The sequence below is a fragment of the Puma concolor genome, chromosome E1 (assembly GCF_028749965.1).
Source record: "Puma concolor isolate L17-30 chromosome E1, mPumCon1.1.hap2, whole genome shotgun sequence".
In the NCBI taxonomy this organism is placed as follows: domain Eukaryota; kingdom Metazoa; phylum Chordata; class Mammalia; order Carnivora; family Felidae; genus Puma; species Puma concolor.
In genome coordinates, this window is record NC_141680.1 from 29209114 (window position 1) to 29223378 (window position 14265).

Below are 14265 nucleotides of genomic sequence, written 5' to 3' on the forward strand. Positions count from 1 at the left end.
ATTCGTGTAACCACCACCACAGTCAAAAGCCAGAGCAGCTCCATCACAAATGAGAACTCCCTCCTGCTACCTCTCTGTATTTGCCCCCAGTCCCTGTCCCCTGACAGCCATTTATCTGCTCTGTGTGTATAGTTTTGAGAATGTTACATAAATGGAATCATACAGTATGCAACCTTTTTGTTTTGGTTTGGTTTTTGTTTCTTTAGGTTTTTATTTTAATTTTAATTCCAGACAGTTAACATACAGTGTTATATATGTGAGTTTCAGGTGTGCAATGTAGGTGATTCCAGTATGTAACCTTTTGAGGTTCATTTTTTCCAAGTGAAATGACATCAAGGATGAGGGCAGCCCAGGTTGTTGCATGTATCAGTAGTTCCTTTCCCTTTATGGCTGAATAGTATTACATCATGTTTAGCCATCTACCCACTGAAGGTCATTTTGGTTGGTTTCTAGTACTTTGCTATTATAAATAAAGCTGCTATAAACATTCATAGACAGGTTTTTTGTGCATAAGTTTTCACTTTTCTGAGATAAACGTCCAAGAGTGAGATTGCTGGTTAATATGGTAAGTGTATGTTTAGTTTGGGTACACTATCCAACTAATTAAGAGAGTGGTTGTCATATTTTACATTCCCACTAACAATGTAGGAGAGATCCAGCTTCTCCAAATCTTCTTCAACATTTGCTGTTATCACTATTTTTTATTTTAAGAATTTTTAAAAATTTTTATTTATTTATTTTGAGAGAGAGAGAGAGCACACATGAGCAGGGAAGGTGCAGAGAGACAGGGAAAGAGAGAATCCCAGACAGGTTCTGTGCTGTCAGAGCTTAATCTCATGAACTGTGAAATCATGACCTGAGCCAAAACCAAGAGTCAGAGACTTAACCAACTGAGCCATTCAGGCGCTCCTATTTTTTATTTAAAAAATTTTTGAGTGGCTCAGTCAGTTAAGCCTCTGACTCCTGGTTTCAGTTCATGATCTTGCAGTTCATGGGATCAAGCCCCACATCAGGCTCTGCACTGACAGCACCTCCCCTACTTGCTCTTTGTCTCAAATAAGTAAGTAAATAAATAAATAAAAGTGTAAAACTTCAATAATACATTCACTTTTAATGACATGTGAAAATACCATTAGACAATGATGAATTATGGAAAAAATATTAGTCCTAAATTCTCAGGAATCTGAAGCCATTTGTCCCAATGACTACTTTGTTTTCTCCTTTTGTACACAAGCTACCTTGGGATTTCAGAGAACCTGTGGCACATAAATAAAACTTACTTGCCTTAATGAGGCCTTCAACTGTACTTTTAATTGTAGTGGTGACAATTCTGGATCTATGTTTTTACCTTTTTTGTGAGGAAGGAGGGCCCTCCCCAAAGAAAACTTTGTATTTTAAATTGCTACTTATGTCACAATATTTCTTCTGAACTATCACTTGTATTTTGAAAGAGAGTCTTCAATGCTTAAGGTTTTTTAACATTTTGAATTTCATATTCTCCTAGTTATACTTGCTAAGTATATAACTATATAAGCTATACTTATAGAAGCTATAGTACAGAGCTAAACTTGCTTATAGAGGCTTAGCAACCATGTCAAGATATATCAAATTAACTTTTTATAGATATATTTTCTTTAAACAGAAAGATCTCAGTAGGTGGATGGCCCTACTTTTATATACCACCTGATAATTATGATGCTGGATTAATTTGATTAATTCTGTTTGGGAGGCAGGGAACAGAGAAGCTTAAGCTATAGAGTTGAATGACTAAATACTTTCCTCAATTCAAAATTACACAGAAAATTTCAATAACCGAACCAAAAAAACAGACATTAAAAGATAGGAATCATATTTTGTTTTATAATGAACATAATAAAGTGTTGGCAAACAACTAATATTAGCATGTGAAAATAAATTCTGTGAGCCAGCCCAAGTACATAGAACTTAAACTGTAAGGTCCATTATTTCTATTAAATCCATTATCTCTATTAGTAAACTTCTGGTTAGGTGCCTCTACCCAGTACCATCTGTCTTTGTATGAGGCTTTGAAATAAGGTAATTTAAAAAATTATTACTGTAAGACCATGTATAGATATACAACAATAGCAAGAAAGATCTTTCTGTATCATTTTTGAAGCTTACCTCTTTGTAGCACTTTTCTACAATTTCATAACTGGCATTGCCCCACACTGTTATGTGTTCTCGTCTGTACTGCTTCACCAACTCTGAAACCTACATGTGAAAATTCAAAAGTTGATGCATGTGCCTATTTGTAAATCCATTTACATTATTTCACTTTACAAATGGGTTACAACTGACTTTCTGCTAGTGAGTCATATAAACTTTTGGACGACTATATGAATCCAGATTATTTTATAAAATATAAGCAATTACTTACATTTTACCATTATATGATTTATCTAAGAGAGTACCACTATTTAGTCATTTGATATAAACTACCAACAAAGCAAGTTAAATCTGAAGAAGTTAATTGCCAGAACAATTGGTTCTGAGGAGCTCACTTTTATGCATGACTGAGACAAGACCACTCACTCTGAAAATAGGCTTTCCTACAGTAAAGTGATCTCTTCTACCAGGGCATTATTTAAAACAATACTGATCCCTAGAGTATCACATTTCCTTAAACAGTAGCAATCTATGAAGTCACTTACTCTACCCTCATTTAGTTTGTGAAATACAATACAGTCAGAAGAGGCAATGCCTTAAGTACCTTCTTAATCAGCACATTGTTGTTGACTTTGATATCGATGTTAATGGGAGTATTAGGAAAGGCCTCAAAAACTTCCTTCAGTAATGGGATTCGGTTATCTTTTCCTTCACACTGGCATGCTGAGAAAGCAAGATTTTTAAAAGTATTTTTAAAAGATAACTTTCACTTTTTTTGATGATTAGGAAAAAAAGTATTGTTTTCACAATAGTATGTATTCATAATAAGGCATTTACAAAATGATGAAAAGTATGAAGAAAGAAAAATCATCTAAAATCCAACAACTTAGGGGCGCCTGGGTGGCGCAGTCGGTTAAGCGTCCGACTTCAGCCAGGTCACGATCTCGCGGTCCGGGAGTTCGAGCCCCGCATCAGGCTCTGGGCTGATGGCTCAGAGCCTGGAGCCTGTTTCTGATTCTGTGTCTCCCTCTCTCTCTGCTCCTCCCCCGTTCATGCTCTGTCTCTCTCTGTCCCAAAAATAAATAAACGTTGAAAAAAAAAAAATTTTTTAAAAATAAAATAAAATAAAATAAAATAAAATCCAACAACTTAGATATAAGCATTGTGACCATTTTTATCCTATGCATAATTTTTTAAAGGTTTTATTTTTAAGTAATCTCTACACCCAACATGGGGCTTGAACTCACAACCCCAAGATCAAGAGTCACATGCTCTACTGACTGAACCAGCCAGGTGCCCCTTCTATGCGTAATTTAATAAGAGTTATAATAGCGTACCTACAGACCTTAATCTGATCTTTTACATAAGTAAAAAAATAAATGTTGCATGTTCATACACTATATTTAGAATTATGATTTAAAATTTTTTTCATTAAACTTTTTGAAATAACTATAGATTCACTTGAAGTTATAAGAAAAATAGAGATCTGTGCACCTTTTACCCAGATCTCCCAATGATAACCTCTTGTAAAACTATACTACAATATCATAACCATGACATTGATAGTGTTAATCCACCAATCTTATTCTGTTATTTTGAGAGAGACAGAGAGGGTGCGAGCGGAGAAGGGGCAGAGAGAGACAGAGAGAATCCCAAGCAGGCTCTGTGCTGATAGCATGTGCGGCTCAATCTCAAGAAACTGAGAGATCACGACTCAAGCCGAAATCAAGAGTCGGGCACTTAACTGACTGCACCACCCAGATGCTTCTTAATTATTTTTTTTAAGTTTTATTTATTTATTTTGAGAGAGAGATAGCATGAGCAAAGGAGGGGCAGAGAGACAGGGAGAGAGAATCCCAAGCAGGCTCCGCATTGTCAGCACACAACTCAATGCGGGGCTCAAACCTACAAACCGTGAGATCATGACCTGAGCTAAAATCAGGAGTCAGGGGGCGCCTGGGTGGCTCAGTTGGTTAAGCGTCCGACTTCGGCTCAGGTCACGATCTCGCGGTCCGTGAGTTCGAGCCCCGCGTCGGGCTCTGTGCTGACTGCTCAGAGCCTGGAGCCTGTTTCACGTTCTGTGTTCCCTCTCTCTCTGACCCTCCCCCATTCATGCTCTGTCTCTCTCTGTCTCAAAAATAAATAAACCTTAAAAAAAAAAAATTTAAAAAAATAAATAAATAAATAAAATCAGGAGTCAGAAGCTCAACCAACTGAGCTACCCAGGCACCCTGTCCCTTAATTATTTTAATTTAACCATTCCCCCAGAAAGGTAACAGAGTTTACCACTTCCAAAATATGGCAGTTTGGCATTAGGATTATTTTGAACGTAAGGCAACTGAGATGAAACAGATATGAGAAAATCTCGGTCCTTTCCCATCTGCCTAGAAACAAGACTTAAATTTTTCCAAAACGTAATCACCAACAACCTTAGACCCTTATCAGCACCACAGGACTCCACAATACAAACTGTTGACTAGCCTTTATCTTTCCTTATTCACCTTTATATCCACCTTCCCACAATTTGCCACCCTAGAAACTCAAAACCCCTTTTGTCTTGTCATTTCTCTGAAAATGTATTGGATTTGTTTAAGATGCTATATAAACTCAAGTTCTAGCCACCTTTGAGTTACTCATCCCTGAGGTTCTCCATGACACACACATATTAATAAACTTCTGTCTTTCTCTTGTTAATCTCTCTTTTGTTACAGAGCCTTGCTGAGAACCTAGAGAGCAGAAGGGGAAAAAAATGTTTCCTTCCCTATACCCTGCTAGTGGACACTGAGGTTGTATGGAAAGTTTTGCTAAGCTATCACCACTGAAATTTTCAGAGATTGAGAATATATATATATGTTCAGGCAAGGGAAATACATGCTAATTCAGTAATAAAGAATTGTATCAATACAGCTACTCAAAGAAAATTGAGTCACAACAAAAATAAGAAGAGGATTTTTTTAATCATTTTTTACATTTCCTGAGGGTTATTTTCTTAATTTTTTCCTTAATCTCTTTTGCCTTGAATCATTTACATAATATTCTACACATGCTATATAAGTAATTTTTAAGTTTATTTATTTTTGAGAGAGACAAAGACAGCACGCAAGAGGGGGAGGGGCAGAGAGAGATGGGGTAGGGGATTAGAGAGAGAGAGAATCCCAGGCAGGCTCTGCACTGTCAGTGTGGAGCCCAGTACATGAAATCATGACCTGAGCTGAAGTCAGACGCCCCTTTGCTATGCAAGTCTTATAAAATTTCCCCTTCCCTCTGAAACTGCAATTCCACTACCATGTGAATAACAAAATGGTAAAAGAGCTTTTATTTCATCTTTATTGTTCAAAGAAGTATATCAACAAAGTAAATTAAATCTATGCCAAAAAGTGAAAAAATTATCCATAATAAAGGCTCATATGAAAAGGCAGCATGTAAATGAGGAAAAAAAGGAAAATGTGTTACTGTTTTGTCTGTTCTGTATTCCATTCTTTTTGTCTTTTTACTACTCCTTGTAATTCAGATGGTGGGACTCTGGGTCATACTAACTAGCCTCTCAATCATTTGGCTCTGCCTCCTTGGTCACAAAGAGAGCACATGAACTTTAAGCATAACAATATGAACACAGGGAGAGGTCTCCTGAAATCCTCAGCTGGATGGATCATGTGCTTTTGATGTTGTCAGAGTCCATCCTCATGTGTAGAAGGTGTGCCTTAAGGGGGGCCTTGGATGAGCACTGGGTGTTATACATAGGGGATGAATCACTGGAATCTACTCCTGATTGCACTATATGCTATCTTGGATGTAAAGTCAAATAAATAAATAAATAAATAAATAAATAAATAAATAAAATAGTCACGTGATTAACTGTCTATTGTAACAGTGCAAATATAGAGCATTTCTATTGCTACATTCCATTTAAACAGTACTGTTTTTTAGTTAAGTAAAATTTTTCATAGCTTGTTAAGGGTGAAAAAATTAATTTAGCAGTCAAAAGAATTGCCATGGGCATTAGCTATTCACATGAAGGTAAGGTTGCAAGGATCAACTTAGAAGTCAAACAGACAAAACTAACTTTGGAACATTATACAATAAGAATAATATTGCATCTAATAGTGGGAGAAACAAGGAAATTAGGGGAGCCTGGGTGGTATAGTCAGTTAAGTGTCTGACTCTTGATTTCGGCTCAAGTCATTATCTCACGGTTTGTGGGTTCCAGCCCCACAATGGGCTCTGTGCTGACAGTGCAGAGTCTGCTTGGGATTCCTTCTCTCTCCCCTCTCTCTTTGCCCCTACCCCACTTGCTCTCTTTCTCTCGAAATAAATAAACTTAAAAAAAAAAGAAAGAAAGAAACAAGGGGATTTAAGTTACATTAATAACTAAAAAGGAGGGGGGGCACCTGGGTGGCTCAGTCAGTTAAGCATCTGACTTTGGTTCAGGTCATGATCTCATGGTCTGTGAGTTCAAGCCCCATGTTGGGCTCTGTGCTGACAGCTCAGAGCCTGGAGCCTGCTTTGGATTCTGTGTCTCCCTCTCTCTCTGACCCTGCCCTATTCATGCTCTGTCTCTCTCTGTCTCAAAAATAAATAAACATTAAAAAAATTTTTTTTAAACTAAAAAAAAAACGAAGTATGTTAAAGTGATGTGAAAATATTTAAATTAATGCCTCAGCTAACACAGAATATAGAAAATGAGTTGGGGAAAGAAGTTTGTCCCCAGTATTGTTCTGGGCAGAAGATAACCACCTAGGAAATACTACAAAAAGGGAAAGAGGAAAACTAGAGTGACAGGCAAGGAGTAAGCGATAGGATGTGCTGGGTGATGGGATGAGTGAAGTAGCCTATTATAAGCATGCAAGAACTTTTAAAGTGATCATTCTGACCAACCTAGACTATCCAGAATGTGTATTTTCCATGAAAAAAAATCCACTTTCAAGTTAGCAGGATAGATAAGAACAAACCCCTTGGTTAACACATTTTTATATTCTTTCTTTACATTTATTTTTTAATGTAGCCTGTGGTAGACCAAAGCACCTTTACCATCTCTGGTAAAATCGTGAATCACAAAGAAAGCAAGAGGCCTAAAATCTGTATTCCTCTGAGAGTTGACAGTCTCTCTCTCCCTCTCTCTCTCTCTCTCTAATATTTAAACAAAAGTAAGCCAGAATTCTGAGGAGGGGAATAGGACGCACACGCACACACACAAAGGAACAACTATCTACCTAATCTGAATCAAGTACTGTATATTAGCCTAAATGCAGTAAATTTCACATGTAAGGCATTCTTAATTGTAATATGAACTGAATGTAATATGAATGAAAATTATCCTTTTTAGCTGTCTGAAACTTGAATGTACATGGCATTGCTATTAATAAGGCATTAGAAAAGACTTTTAGGGCACCTGGGTGGCTCAGTCAGTTAAGCATCTGACTCTTGATTTCAGCACAGGTCATGACCTCCCCATTTGTAAGTTTGAGCCCCACATCTGGCTCTGTGCTGACAGCACCGGAGCCTGCTTGGGATTCTCTTTCTCCCTCTCTCTGCCCCTCCCCTGCTCATTCTCTCTCTTAAAATAAATAAATAAACATTAAAAAAGAGAGAGAGGGGCGCCTGGGTGGCGCAGTTGGTTAAGCGTCTGACTTCAGCCAGGTCACGATCTCACGGTCCGTGAGTTCGAGCCCCGCGTCAGGCTCTGGGCTGATGGCTCAGAGCCTGGAGCCTGTTTCCGATTCTGTGTCTCCCTCTCTCTCTGCCCCTCCCCCATTCATGCTCTGTCTCTCTCTGTCCCAAAAATAAATAAATAAATAAAAAAAAAACGTTGAAAAAAAAATTTAAAGAAAAAAATAAAAAAGAGAGAGAGAGAGAGAGAGATACTCTTTAGGAATGCCTGGGTGGCTCAGTCGGTTGAGTGTCTGACTTTGGCTCAGGTCATTATCTTGTACTTCATGAGTTCAAGCCCTGTGTGGTGCTCTGTGATGACAGCTCAAAGCCTGGAGCCTGTTTCAGTTTCTGTATCTCCCTCTCTCTCTGCACGCTTGTGCTTTATCAGTCTGTCTCTCTCTCTCAAAAAAATAAAATAAATAAAATAAATAAATATTTTTTAAAATTAAGAAAAAAAAAAGATTTTTTTAGATGGCGAGGCCAGACAGTACAGCTGAACACTGACCTGGTTAGATGAAGGCCTAGTTTCAAGTCCTAGCTCTGTCATTTATTTGTTGTATGCCTGCCCTTAATCAAGTTAATTTACATCTTTATGCCTCGGTTTCCTTATTTATAACAGGAGGAGATAGAATTATATAGTCTCAAAGGTCACTGCATATTCAAATATTTTATGACTTTATGAGAAAGGTATATAAATAAAAACTTAAAAAAAAGAAAGAAAGGAATAAAACCTGAAAAAAAAGTAAAAACATTTTTCCCCTCAAAGGATCTTTTAATCTTCGTGAGGTTTTGCCTTTGCTCTATAAACATAAAAAAAGAAACAAAAAAACAAAACAAAACAAAACAAAACACTTCACTTACGAAATGTTTTTAACCTTCACAAATCCACAATGGACACAAATATTATAATAGCTTGGCAAGTATAATCCTATTAAATTACAAGAATGAAAAAAGTGTTTCCTCAAACCAACCCAGCTTAATGATACTTGGAAAGTAAAATCAAACCATTTTCAGATCGAAACATCCTTTAGAGATAGCTAATTTAAGCAATTTTCTGATTTTTACTTGGCTTTCTTAAATTTTCTAACCAAACGGAAATTACACTGGCCAGTTTTAAATCTAGGTCACAAAGTAGTTACATTTCTTTTTTAATATTATTATCAATAGATCCTTGACATTTAACCAAGGTTTTAACTAAATGCAAGCCATTCCAGGGACACCTGGGTGGCTCAGTCGGTTAAGCGTCTGACTTCGGCTCAGGTCATGATCTCATGGTTCGTGAGTTCGAGCCCCGCGTCATGCTCTGTGCTGACAGCTCAGCCTGGAGCCTGCTTCATGTCTAGGTCTCCCTCTCTCTCTGCCCCTCCCCTGCTGATGCTGTCTCTCAAAAATAAATAAACATTTAAAAAAAAAATTTTTTTTAAATAAATGCAAGCCATTCCATACAAAGGACCATAATATGTACCATCTTGTAGTTTTACTGAGTTACATTTGAATCATTCAAAACATGAGGCTGAATTGTGATAGTGTGGGTCCCTGTACCTGCTCAGCAACCTTTATCTCCAGGTGGTCTATTTTCCACTCTAACAAAGCTAACAAACTGGGCCAAGGGACATGTTCCTTTGTGAGAAATATTCCCTCAAAAGAGAGAAAACTGCTATGCTTGTGATTAAAAAGTGACAATGACCAGGAAATGGGTGGTTTATTTGAGTAACAGAATTCTCTTTAATAATTTAATATAGGGAGCAGTGAAATGACATAAAATCAAATGTTACAGAATCAGTAATGATCTGAAAGGGGTCCTTTTCAATGTCTTTTCACTTATTGTTTTTGCTTATGATGGATTATTACTGCAAGTTATAGTAATCGTCTACAATTTGAAGCTTTAGAAATGCAAAGCATCCCTAATAGTATCTGGGTTCCTTATAATTAGTATTCAGGCTTTTTTTTTTTTTTTTAAGTATACAGGCTTAAATTACCTGTACATAAATTTAAATAGAATGAGCCAGTTAAATCTCTAGCCTTTATCATCTTAGGGTCCAGATTTCAGATCTGTAGGTCTGAAAGAGTAGGTACTGAGGACAGTACTTTTAGCTGGAATTTACTATGACAAGAGAACACACATGTATATCTAATGCTCAGTATAAACAAATATCAAATACACTTTAATGTAAATGTTTAAGCTGCAAATGGGAAATATTACCTCTTTGAAATGTGACATCCAGTTTGCCAAGGTAAGGTGGGAGTTCCTTTAAAAGATATGATTTAAAAAAAAAAGTTAGCTCTCAAAATTTTAAAGTATTTAAAAAAATTTTTTAAGTATTTTGGTGTCTTACATTAAGATAAAGATATGCTTCTTCAAAAAATAAAAGAATAAAACATTACCTATGTTTACATAGGGCACTCTTTAGCAGAATATCCCAAACAGCAAATCAATCATAGAACTACTTTCTTTCACAACTTATAAGAAAAGAAATCTGTACTATTTAATATGGACCTTTTCTCAATAATAAATATACAAATATCTCAGTAGATAAGTGTCAAGAATAGACAATTTTAAACAATGACAATCAAACAGAAAACTCTTTAAACTCACAAATAAATAAATGCTAATTAAAATTAAAATTTAGGAAATTTTTGTTATAATATTCAATAATGGTAAGGATACAGAAAAATGGGAATTCCTCTATTATCACATTTTAGAACTCTCTTGTTTTTTGTTTTTTCTTTTTTTTTGATTCTTACTTTGTTTTTAGATAAACTCTACGACCAACATGGGGCTTGAACTCATGACCCTGAGATCAAGAGTCACATGCTCCACCAACTGAGCCAGACAGGAGTCCCAGATTTTAGAATCCTTAAAACACTTTTTTTAAGTGGCATTTTATTTTATTCTTAATTAATTAAATAAAAAAAAAAACTTAGAACTAATTCAAATGCCCAACAACAGAAGAGGAATGGTTAAAAATAACTCCATATCCAATCAATGGAATAACTGCAGTCATTTAAAATGCTGATGAAAAATAAGCATGGAATCTGAAAAGGCTAAATACCAAACAATTCCAACAATATGACATTCTGGAAAAGGTAAAACTATGAAGACGATAAAAAGATCAATGGTTGCCAGGGGTTGGGGGGCAGGAAGGATGAACAGGCCAAGGATTTTTAGGGCAGTGAAATTATTATGTATGATACTTGTAATAGTTGATACATATTATTATACATTAAAACGTACATGTCATTATATGTTAAAACCTACAGAATGTACAACATTAAGAATAAACCCTACTGGGGTGCCTGTCTGGCTCAGTTCGTTAAGCGTCTGACTTCAGCTCAGGTAATGATCTCGCGTTTGTGAGTATGAGCCCCACGTCAGGCTCTGTGCAAACAGCTCTGAGCCTAGAGCCTGCTTTGGATTCTGTGTCTCCCTCTCTCTGTCCCTCTCCCACTCAAAAATAAATAAACTCTCTCTCTTTCTCTCAAAAATAAATAAACATTAAAAAAAAAAATAAACCTACTGTTACCTATGGATTTGGGGTGACAATGATGTGTTAATGTAGGTTCATAGATTGTACCAAATGTAACACTCTGGTGCAGGATGTTGACGGGGGGTTGGGGGGAAGGGATGGCTGTACATGTACAGGTTCAGAAGTTAGTGGAAACTGTACTTTCTGCTCAATTTTGCTGATAACTGCTCTAAAAACTAAAGTCTATTAAATGAGAAAGCATGGAAAAATGTGTATCATGCCATAATGTTAAAGTGTTTAAAAACACAATATACATAATATACGGTAGGATCATAACCATGTAAAAAACATACAAGATATACATACAGATAGTATCCTGTTAACATAAGTTTTCTTTAGGTGGTAAAATAAAGCATTTATTTTTCCCATCCATTTATCAGTCTTTACTATAATGGCATGTAAACCACTAAAATCAGATTTCCTATCCTTGAAGACTAAAAGTAATTCATATATTTAATCTGAATCAAGTAAATTATAGAATACTTCAAGCAAGTTGAATTTTAGTAGTTTTACATTTGAAGACTTTGGTAATTTTGTTAAAATATTTATAAAAATAAGTCTCCAAAATGTATCCACAGGTGTCTGTAGTAAGTACAAATCCTCACTGGAAATTAGAATAGTTTTCTTTTTTTTTAATGTTTATTTATTTTTGAGAGAGAAGGAGAGAGAGAGAGAGAGAGAGAGAGAGGGAGAGACAGCATAAGCAGGGGAGGGGCAGACACACACACACACACACACACACACACACACACACACACACACACAGAATCCAAAGCAGGCTTCAGGCTCTGAGTTGTCAGCATAGAGCCCAACACAGGGCTTCAACCCACAAACCGTGAAATCATGACCTGAGCTGAAGTTGGATGCTTAACAAACTGAGCTACACAAGTGCCCCTAGAATAGTTTTTAAAATTTTCTTTGACATTCATTACTTAATCACTATCATTTATTTTTTATTATTTATTGAAACACTATCTGGCATTCATTGCTTTTAATAATCTTACAGGCTCTAGTATCTATTAGATAGTAGTTTATCATGCATTGTTACTTACACAGTACTTGAGATCAGAGATGTTTACATTGACTCCAGTTGATCTCTTTAGATTCTCATCATGTGACACTACAACTTGTTCATCTTTTGTGATATGGCAGTCCAATTCCAGCATATCAGTTCCAATTGTAACTGCACTGAAGAAATGCAAAGAATAATGACATTCTGAAAGTTAAGTACTTAACTTTGTCAGATGTAAAAATTTGGAGTTATAAATCAAATAGCAAAAAAATCTCTTAACGCTAAAATTTCTCTACACTGTCATCTACTAGATTTATTGATGTGAAAATATTCTAAAGTAAACACATAACAAGAGAATCATGTTACCCCTTTCCATAACCCGCTATCCATATTCCTGACAACCCAGTATAATGGAAAGAACACTGGATCAGGGGGCACTTGGCTGGCTCAATCAGAAGAGCATGCAACTCTTTTTTTTTTTTTTTTCAAGTTTATTTATTTATTTTGAAAGAGAGAGAGAGAGTGGGGGAAGGGCAGAGAGAGAAGGAGAGATAGAAACCAAAGAAGGCTCTATGCTGTCAATGCAGAGCCTGATGCAGGGCTCGAACTGACAAACCGTGAGATCATGACCTGAGCCAAAGTCAAGAGTTTGAGCCCCACATTAGGTGTAGAGATTACTTAAATAAAAACTTAAAAACAATAAAAATAATAAAACACTGGATCAGAAGTTAAAAAAAGTCTGGATATCAGTTCCTGCTTTGCTATGAACTTGTTGTATAGGGGTACCTGGGTGGCTCAGTCGGTTAAGTGTCCAACTCTTGATTTCCACTCAGGTCATGATTTCAAGTCCCATGTTGGACTCAGCACTGACAGTGAGGAACCTACTTGGGATTCTCTCTCTCCCTCTGTCTCTGCCCCTCCCCTGCTCATGCACTCTCTCTCTCTAAACAAATAAATAAACTTAAAAAAAATCAACACACAAAAATCAGTTATGTTTCTGTATACTAACAATGAACAATCTGAAAAGGAAATAACAGAACAATCCATTTACAATAGCATCAAAAAGAACAAAAAATTCTTAGAAATTAACTTAACCAAGGAAATAAGAGACTTGTACAATGAAAACTACAACACACTGCTGAAAGAAATTAAATAAGATACACATACATGGAAAGACATCCCATATTCATGGATTAGAATGCTTATTATTAAGATACATTGATCTACACATTCAATGAAATTCTTATAAAAATCCCAATGATTTTGCAAAAATAGAAAGATCCATCCTAAAATGCATATGAGAAGCACCTGGGTGACTCAGTCAGAAGAGCATGCAACTCTTGATTTTAGGGTTGTAAGTTTGAACCCCACTATGGGTGCAGTGATTACTAAAAATAAATAAATAAACTATAAAATGCATATGAAATCTCAAGGAAACTCAAAGAGTCAAAACAATCTTGAAAAAGAACAAAGTTGGAAGACTCACACTTCCTGATTTCAATATTTACTACAAAGCTACAGTTATCAAAGCAATATGGTGCTGGCATAAAGACAGACATATAAATCAATGAAATAGAATAGAGTCCAGAAATAAACCCTCTCATATACTGTCAAATGATTTTCAACAAGGGTACAAAAGACAATTCAATGAGGAAAGGATAGTGTTTTCAACAAATGGTGCTGGGAAAACTGGATATCCACACGTAAAAGAATGAAGTTGGATCCTTACCTAACACCACATTGAAAAATAAACTCAAAATTGATCAAAGACCTAACCATAACTCCTAAGAAGAAAAAAACCTTTAGAAGACAACATACAGGAAAAGCTTTACCACACTGGATTTGGCAATAATTTCTTGGCTGTGACAACAAAAGCACAGGAAACAAAAGAACAACAACAAAAAAGACAAACTGTACTTCATCAAAATTAAAAATTTTTGTGTACCGAGG

The 14265-nt window shown here is 36.0% G+C and overlaps 1 protein-coding gene across 3 annotated transcripts in view; it reads right to left on the reverse strand.

Annotated features, from left to right (window-relative positions):
* The window catches only part of GDPD1 (glycerophosphodiester phosphodiesterase domain containing 1), a 50505-nt gene that overhangs the window by 12813 nt on the left and 23427 nt on the right, over positions 1–14265 (reverse strand). For all 3 annotated transcript variants that reach the window (XR_015244038.1, XM_025917407.2, XM_086686816.1), the window contains 4 exons: positions 12356–12491; positions 9980–10025; positions 2732–2850; positions 2143–2232 (listed from right to left, as the gene is read on the reverse strand). Coding sequence is in view for 2 of the 3 variants with exons in the window: in XM_025917407.2 (XP_025773192.1) it covers positions 2143–2232; positions 2732–2850; positions 9980–10025; positions 12356–12491 (391 nt within the window). In the remaining variant the exon portion in view is untranslated. The remainder of the gene's footprint in view (positions 1–2142; positions 2233–2731; positions 2851–9979; positions 10026–12355; positions 12492–14265) is intronic.